The sequence below is a fragment of the Plasmodium coatneyi genome, chromosome 3, assembly GCF_001680005.1.
Source record: "Plasmodium coatneyi strain Hackeri chromosome 3, complete sequence".
Lineage (NCBI taxonomy): Eukaryota > Apicomplexa > Aconoidasida > Haemosporida > Plasmodiidae > Plasmodium > Plasmodium coatneyi.
In genome coordinates, this window is record NC_033558.1 from 507,428 (window position 1) to 516,914 (window position 9,487).

The following is a 9,487-nucleotide window of genomic DNA, read 5'->3' on the forward strand; positions in this document are numbered from 1 at the left end:
TGTACGCGCACAGGGATGTAAAAAAAAAAAAAAAAAAGGACGTGTACTTCTAAGGTCATTATTTTAAAAAATGCGAGCAAACTAAATTGTCTCAATTGTTTTTTTTTCTCTAATTTATGTTGTGCTTATTTTTAATTGCACTGCATAGTGTACCCAAATAAGGTTTGTTAGCGGCAAAATTGTAAATTAATATGAGGGGAAAATTTTTTTTTTTTTTAAATGCGTACAAGTACACAAATATTTTTTTTTAAAATGCGTACAAGTACACATATATATTTGTTTTAAAATGCGTCCACAATGTGTACTTTTTTTTTATTTTTGAAGTCAATAAGAATCTTTATTGACATTTATTTAAACGTCTAGTTTTAGAATTATAACTCTTTTTTTTTTTTAAAGTTTAGGATATTTAAAATTTTCACTACTGAAATTTCTTTCAAACATCTAAGAAAATTATTTTTAAATGTGCAAAGTTACAAAAGACGAGTTTTTTTAATAGCCTTAAGAGTAAAACACAATTTTCATTTTTAAAAATACCCAATTTTTTTAAAACATAAAGATATTATAAAAGAATTCATATTCAGTTACACATTTTTTTTTTAAAGCATTACATGGAATTGTTTTAAAAAGATTTAACTTGTTATACATGTATCATATGTTCATGTGTTGATGTATACATACACTTACACATATGCATACATAATGCTCCCAAATATAGCTTAGCGAATCTTGTTACAAAATAAAGAATACACGTATTTGTATATGTACATGTACTCATGCATATACGTATGTGTACGCACATGTACATATGTACGCGTACACATTTATATATGCATGCACGAAGGTACGCGTGCTCACTTGGTTGAGAAAAATAAGCCGCGTTAGAAATTATTTTTGGAATTGCACTTGATGAAAAATACGTGTGGTGCATGTACATTTTAACGTTCTATATTGTTTTGAAAATATTACACACGAGCCTACCTAAATTTCTTTATTTTTTTATTCTAAGCGATTATCCGTTATAGCGGCAAACACATGTTCTTCAAAAAAAAATTAAATTAACATAGCACAGCATAGAATAAAAAAAATATAGAGATAAAGTTTTTTTTCTTTTTTAATTCATTTCATGATAAAGAAACGTCCATACCATTAAAACGGCGTCACCAGCAAAATATTAAAGGGGAAGGGAAAAGATATAAGCAAACCTAAGCAGATAGTAAAAGTGAAACACGGAAAGTTATATGCATAGCGATAGTAAAAAGATAAAGGAGAGAAGAGAAAATTCTCCGGAACTTTAAATACACTATGAGGGTTCCCATGTTCCATTTTTTTTAAAGTCCCTTCTATTTTTCACACATCATACACTGTGGTCATTGTGTTTACTTGTAAGATTACGTGCCTTTTGCATAAATTACTCTGTAAAAAAAGCTACAAGTTTGGGTAACGCTTTTGTGGAGCAAAAATGGAAGGAGGCGTGAATGATGAAGGTGGGGAACACACTGTAAAAGGTAAAAATAGCAGCCGTGGTAAAGACAGAATTAGAGGTGGAAATAGAAGCGGAAGTAAAAGAGGCAGTAAGCAGGGAAGTATCAACAGTAGTAAAATTAGCACTATCAACAGTAGTAAAATTAGCACTATCAACAGCAGTAAAAACAGTAGTAAAAGTAGCAGTGCCGAAAGTAGTAAAATCAGTAAGAACAGTAGTAAAAATAGCATTGTGGGCAATAGTAAAAATAGCAGTATCAGCAATAGTAAGACTAGCAGTACCAACAGCAGTTTGAACAAAATGGACGTGAAATCTTCCAGTGATTCACGCGCCCCAAGTTGCAACAGTGGAGACTTTTGCGACCCAAGAAACGAATTCCACATGCAGAATACGGATCAGGAAAATTGCGGAAAATCACAAAAGGACAATATAAAATTCACACAGGTAAATAATTCCCATTCGAATTACGACAACCAAGCAGTTAGACAGAGTTACGACGCGATTACATCTAATGAACTAAGTGCGAACAAAGCAAATATGTGTTTCTCAAATAATAGCGCTATGAATTACCACCCCTCAATGCGTGATGGGAATAACAATTTAATAAAACCAAATAATGTGGGTTACTTAGATTATAATATACTGAATTCTAACCATGTCTACAATATGAATAAAGTGTACATTGACGGGAATCCATTCGCCATTAAGACAAGCACAACAGACAATAATTTACTAAACATGAGTTCTGATTATTTTAATAATGCAATGAAATGTTACGATTACCACAATTGTAGCAACTTGACATATCATACTGGTATGCTAAACACGAGCACATCAGAAAATCAGAAAAATTATTCCAACAACTCAAGTCCGCATAAAAGTGATTACTTGAAATATAACCTGTATTCTGTTAATTCTATACATAATAATCTGAACTTTTCCAATGTATCCAATTCGAATAATGTGAATAGCAACGTTACCACCCCTGCTTCAGATGCAATGAATTATAACCCCATAAGCAACTCATGCAACGTGAAGTACACACCTAACATTCTCGATTCTACACCAGTAAGAAATATCAACTTTTCGAAGGCGAAGGATCTCCATTTTATCCACTCCAACAAGGCATTTTTGCAGGACTCTGATTTGTCTAATCATTCCTATAGAAAATTAAAAAATGAAAATTTGTCGCCAAATTGTTGTACGCCCGTGTGTAATGTAATCTCCATCGTGGATCCTTCTAGATACATTTCGAACAATCGTAGCAAACATCCAAATAAAGACCTCTTAAAAACTAATGCTTTAAGTAGCACTGATTCTAGCGTAGCGAAGGAAGACGTGAATGCGTTCGTTTCTGCGGAACTGGGAATCGCTGGTAACCATAGGGCGAAATTGCAAACTAGGGGAACTGAAAGTTGTGAAGAAGTGGTGTCCCAGGAAAGTGCAGAAAGAACAAAGCGAGGTTACAAACACGAACGAGGAGAAACACGCAAAAAAGACGCAGGCATGGGGGAAGACAAACAGAGCGACAAAAAAAAGGAAAACACATACATACTGAAAAACGATTCAAATACGCAAAATAAAAAACGTAAAAGCTCAGGAAATTCATCAAATGCAGATTTCACATGTGGAAAACCAAGAGGAAAGTCTTCTGATCAAGACAGAGAAAGATGCAACACAAATGAACAGAAAAAAGATTTAAAGGAGGAAAACTTCGCAGTGACCATAACAAAAAACCAAAAGAGTAGAAGAAGTGTAACAAATGAAAATCAACAATTGAAGAATGAAGAGCAAAATTACAATTGTAAAAAAGATACACACGAATGCAGTTACAAAAAGGGCGCAAGAGAAATCCCCTCAAAAGGAAGCAGTAAAAATCAAATAGTTGTGCATAAAAGAAATAGCCAAGTTTTGACAAAGATAATGAATTTCCATGGTTCGGATGAAGATATAAAAAATGATTCCATCTCTCATAAAAAGAAATCTAACATAGAGCACACAAAAGGTGATGAACTCCCCGACATTGTTAAATCGAGTACGATAAAGGATAGGTTGAGATCACGATCATCAAAAGAACAGGCAGAAAAAAATAAAGCCTTACAGGATAGTACAAATGGGAAAAATCTGTCGAAATATGATTTCCTCATGAATCGAAATACCGTTTTTAATAATGTTCCCAGGGAAAATAAAAAAGAAGAGAAAAAAAAAGTGACCTCCCCGAATTTTTTTGAAGAAAAGTGCACCAATTCGAAACTAGTGCAAAACGATAATACGGTGGAAAAAAAAAGAAAACTTGAAGACATCAGCCAAGGAAAAGCCGACTCAAAAGGTGAGCCCGTCTCTGACGTGGTGAGCAAAAATGAGAAAAAATTGAAAACATTGAAAACATTGAAAACAAATGAGGATCCAAAGGATGAAAAAAATGCCCGTGTTTTAAGCAGTGCAGTTAGCACGAAAGGCAATAGCCAAAAAGACAAAGGAAAGGAAAAAGCTCGTCAAGACCAAACACATGTTTCTAATGCCAGCACGGGGGGAAATAAAAATTGTGCTAAAGCAAAAAATGGGGATGTGGTCAAAGGGGAGAATCTCGCTGGAAAGAAGCAAAATGAAAAAATAAATGAAACAGGCGCTTTAAAGGTGGAAAGTCGCAAAAAGGATGATAGGAAAGCGGAACAAGGAAAAACAAGTGAAAAAGTGAAGGAAGCCAAAAGGGCTATACAGGTCCAAAATGGAGAACACCTTCTAGCAGTGCAAACTACATTACTCCATAAAATGAAAGAAAAAAACAGTATAGAAGAAACGGACACAAAGGAACCAAGCGAAGTAACGGTCGAAACGGAAGAGGTTGCAACCGGAGAAAGTAATCTGGACAAGGGCGATAAAAAAGAGGCGTCTTTGCAAGGGAAATTTTCACAAAAGCAGACAAAAAATCCTTTGGAGGGAAAAAACTCTATTAGAGAGAACGGTAGAGAAAGATGCAGTAATGAAGATGGTAATGCGGAAAGGGGTTTTTCTCAAATGAAACTTCGACAGAGGGAAACCTCCAAAGCGAAAGGAATTAACAAAGAAGTGGCCAAACCAGCCATTCATGCAATCTGCGAAAAGAAAAAAACATCCCAAATGAACAACCCGATTAGAGGCAAGTGCGAAGCAGTTGCGAAAGAAGAAGGAGTAATGTTAGGCAGTACACAGGCGGACGCCTCCGTGGACGCAGTAGACGGGTATAAAAAAAAGGAAGACATCGTAAGAAAAGAGCAACCAAAAGGTCACAAGCGGTGTAGCAAACAAAACGGCCCCATGGATGAGGAAAAGAAAGGGGGAATAAGGAACATCACGGAACTTAAACCAAACATATGTAATGCACATCCCGCAAAGGAAGCCGCAGAAAAATTAGAGACACCCAATATTGCGAATAAGGATGTAAATAAAAAACTGAACGATGAAAAAATAAATATAATGGGCCCAAATGGAAAGGTACTCGATAAGGACAAATATAAAATTACAGACTCAGTGATTTATCCCAATGATACAAAAATTGTACAAGTAAAACTTAAAAAAAAAAAAAGCGTGAAGGTGTTAGCGCAAGATTTACAATCAGAGACAAATGAGAAGAGCGATTCAGTACATGAAAAGACAAATAAAATTTGGCCAAACTTGGGCTACATCAACTACGTAGGTAACCTTGTCGGGAACGGTTCCTTTGGCCATGTCAGAAAGGCTTTGTATAACATAGAAGATAACATAAAGGACTTAAAATTTTACATTGACAAGGTGAAAAGTCCAGAATTTGCACACCTGTTAAAGGAGTATAGCACGCTGAACAACTTGGAACACGATGACGAAAAGGACGAAGCGGAGGCAAACCCCGATGCTACCTACAGTAGTAACGCCTGCAGTTTGAAAAGGAGAAGACCCAATTCGCTTTCCTTAAATGATGGAAGCCCCCCAGTTAGTGACCAAAAGAAGGTCAATAGGGGTATCCAAAACGATATCACAAACTTCCAGATGAACAAACGAAAAGAATCTCGCAATATTCAGGAGCCCATTTTAGAAGAACATGAAAAAGAAAACCAGTGCCCTTGCTGTGACCTCAAAGGTAACGTCCCCCTAGCCATAAAAGAAATAGACGTTAATCGAAAAGGGATGGATTATCAATTCCTGAGAGAACAAGAAATGATGGGCCATTTCAACAGTAACGTCATTAAACCTATAAGCACAAAAAATGGAAACTTAGAGGAGAGACGGAATTACGAAATATTAATGCATTGTGCTCATGGGGACTTGAAAAGATTACTTCAAAATTTATTAATCCACAGAAAAAAAGAATTTGAAAAAAGAAAAAAAATTAACAAAATTTTGAAACTAATACATATCATTTTTGGCGAAAAATACAAATGCTACAAAAATGAAAATAAAGGAGAATATACTTGTATAGGTCTATGCTATCAAAAATTAAAAAATGTAAAAATGAAGTTAAATAACATCATAGTAGAGGTAGAATTACCCACACTGGACTTGATATATGACAGCATAAATGCGTACAATTGTGGACTAACCGAACTGGAGTGTAAATTCCTCTTCTTCCAAATAGCCAACGGAATTAGCTTCCTCCAAACATGCCACCAATCTAACATAATACGCTTAACAGACGTTAAGTTGCAGAACATTTTGGTGTTTACAAATGATCAAAATATTTTTAATCCCTTCAAGTGGCATTTGTGCATTTCCGATTTTGGCTGTTCGGTAATGGAATATGCAACTTATCACCTTGAAAATTTGAGAGGATGCACAGAACAGTACAAAATTGACGTACGTCAGTGGAAGCAGGAGTTAATCAATCAGCTCTCTTCGTTCTTCCAAGGAACAGTTTACACTATGGCACCTGAAGGCTTATGCTACGATCATAAGGGAAATTTTAGACATTCACAATATAACCCGTTAATGTATTTTTATGAGCAAAATTTTGGAAACATCGATGACAGATTTGCAGAGCTTCAAAAATCCGTAACAGGCGCGTTGGGCAATGTGGGTAAAGAAAAAGGGCTTAATAAAAATTCGCGCACAAACTTTTATTGCAGTGCTAAGGAGAACACGCAAGACAAGCAAAACGCACCTCAAGGAAATCCTGATGGTTCTAACAATGCTAAGGTGAACACGCAAGACAAGCAAAACATACCTCTAGGAAATCCTGATGGTGCTAACAATGCTAAGGTGAACACGCAAGACAAGCAAAACATACCTCAAGGAAATCCTGATGGTTCTAACAATGCTAATGGCGAAATGGAAAAAGAAAAGAATGCACCCAGTGAGAAAGATCCTTCACAAAAGAAAGAGCTACCCTCGGAAAAAGGCAACACGGAACAGGCAGGTAACGAAAAGTGCAAAGGGAAAGATCACTCCAACGTGAAAGACCAAGAGAAAGATAAAATGAAAGATCAATCGAACGATCAAGGGAAAGCTAAAGGACAAAGCGAAGTGCAGAGCAAAAAGGGCCAAAATGAAAGCAAAAAAAAGATGAACAACACCTCAACGGAATACTTCCCCTTCGACGCAAGATGCGACAGCTGGGCCTTAGGAATCATCCTAGCCGATTTAGGGAAATGCGGAATGGGTTCTTACGATTATATAGCATCAGAAAATTTCAGAGCAAGCTACATTAACTGTTTGGCGAACAGCAAAAATGTGGACCTAAATAGCATAGTAATGAACGACTTGAATTTCTCAGAGGGTGAAGAAGTTTTTTATCTGCAGTGTATAATGCACTACTACGACATTACCAGCTTGGAGTGGGGTGATGAATGTTTAGAAAATGAGGAGCTAAAAATGCGTGAACGCAAAGGGGACGAACCCAAAAGTGGGAGCACTACAGAAGAGAGGGGTGCCAACAACGGGGGTAATGCACCAAACAAAGCAGAAAACAAAGCAGCAAACAAAGAAGCAAACAAAGCAGTGAACAACGCAGTGGGCAATTTGGAAAACCGCCCTAGAGACAACGCCATCGCGCAAGACATGTACCAAGGTACGGACAAGCCAAGGGGAAAAAGACACAGAGACCACAGGTGCTCACCAGGCAGAAGCAACTCCTCTAAGCATCATTCGAAGAGGGCCAAAGGGATGGAAATCAAACTTGAGGATAATGTAAACGATTTTTCAAAGCAAAGTAAAGGAAACCTAGCCTTTAGAAGAAATGATCCCAGAAATGAACCCAGAAATGACGAAGAAAAGAATCACATCGAGGGAAACAATTCGGAACAGGGGAAGAAAAACAAAACAGATGATGACGACGATTCTGAAGACCTAGAGTTATTTACAGACCTATACCGGGAGTTCGTCTTAAAATACAAAGATCTAGTAAAAGAAGATAAACTTCCATATCTAAAACAAGAGTTTGTGAATTATTTTAAGGATAATAAATATATGATAACTGGAAAAAATATAGAAAAAAAAATCCTATTCCTCTTTCTAATAATTAATAACAACCTAATGTACAGTGACGACAACGAGTATCACTCCTTCCTTAAAACCGATATAGCCATAAGGAACATCGGGTCAGGCATTTTCAAATTTAGGGACAAAGGAGAAAAAGAAAAATATCTCGTAGACTTTAGAGCCAACTTACATAAGGAACACATGAATGGAAACAAGGACTACTGGCATAGTCGATTGACCAATAAATATTTGGCCTACATTTTAAAAGAAATTTGTCATAAAAATTTTTGTGATAGAAAAAAAAATATAAAAAGATGTTTCAGCAGATTTGAGTACCCCCTATATTATAGTAATGACTACTGGAATTTATTGACTCTACTTTTGAATTATGTTCCTTATGAAAGATTACTATCCTCTGAAGTTCTTGGGCACGATTTTTTCTCAAATCCAAGTGAAAAAATTAAACACATCGTAGCTACTGCAGACGATGATTCTCTAGACTTGTTTTCCCAAAAAGAATTGTTGTATGTCATAAGGAAGAATTACGTCCAAGAAAAGAAGGAGAACAAATATGTCTGCAATCCTTTTCTACGGAAAAATGAAGATAAAACTGCAACAGAGGAAAGCGAATCCAACATGGGAGACAAATCTCTTCAGTTGCGTTCAAACAAAGGGATTTCAAGCAACTGCGTAACAAAGTCTGTAGAAAGACGAGTCAGTGCAGGAAGAGAAAAAGAAAGAAACTTGTCAAAAATGAGTTGCACCGTGGGAAGTGAAAAGAATGCCAATCAGCAAAAGAAACATATGACGTCTCTGCACAACATCATCACTGAACACATGAAAAACAGGTGCGATTTTTGCGACAAGGTAAAGGACTGTCTAAATTACAGAAACGTTCTGGAGAAAATCAACAAGCTGGAAAACTCCCTTTTAACGGTTAACCAAAGGGACCAAAGAGATGTGAGTAGAACGTGGGGAACAAATGCACCTGTAAGAAGTACACAAAATTGGCGCCAACGAAGCATCTGCAACAATGTGTATTATTTCCTAAACGAAGCGTCCATTTTTGCCCAGCTCACTAAATTAGACATATTCATGAAGGAGCACCTACCATTCGAGCATCTGTACCTGCCCATGTGCAATGAAAAAACGAACAAGGATAAATTACAAGTGAACTTCTTCTTCAAGCCAATGTACTTTTATTCCCTCCCATACAAAATTATACACGCATGGTATACAGGCCCCCTGCACATTTACTTGAATCACCCAGGCATTCCTGATTACATCAACTCCATATGTTTAAGAGAATCGCATACTTTAAGAAGGAAAGAAATTCATTTTTGGAATTGTGAAAATATCGTTATGCAAAGTGCACTGAAACTTAAGCGGCTTTTAAACTGTTCCGATGATTTCCTCTGTACCCCTTATGTGTCCCATATAATAGGAAAGCATTTGCTAATTAAGAAGCAACTCCTTTTAAAAGATCTTCATAAAAAAGAAGAAAATGCCTAATTCTTTCTTCTTTTTTTTAATTAAAAATTTGCTATTTAATAGCAGTCAAATTTTTGCGTGTCC

At 36.3% G+C, this 9,487-nt stretch overlaps 1 protein-coding gene across 1 annotated transcript; it reads left to right on the forward strand.

The window, feature by feature from the left end:
* Window positions 1–1,459: 1,459 nt before the first annotated feature.
* Window positions 1,460–9,424, forward strand: PCOAH_00004910 (Protein kinase domain containing protein; the record flags this gene model as incomplete). Its single annotated transcript, XM_020057306.1, has 1 exon — window positions 1,460–9,424. The coding sequence occupies one exon, from the start codon at window positions 1,460–1,462 to the stop codon at window positions 9,422–9,424; it is 7,965 nt and encodes a 2,654-aa protein (XP_019912894.1).
* Window positions 9,425–9,487: the final 63 nt, after the last annotated feature.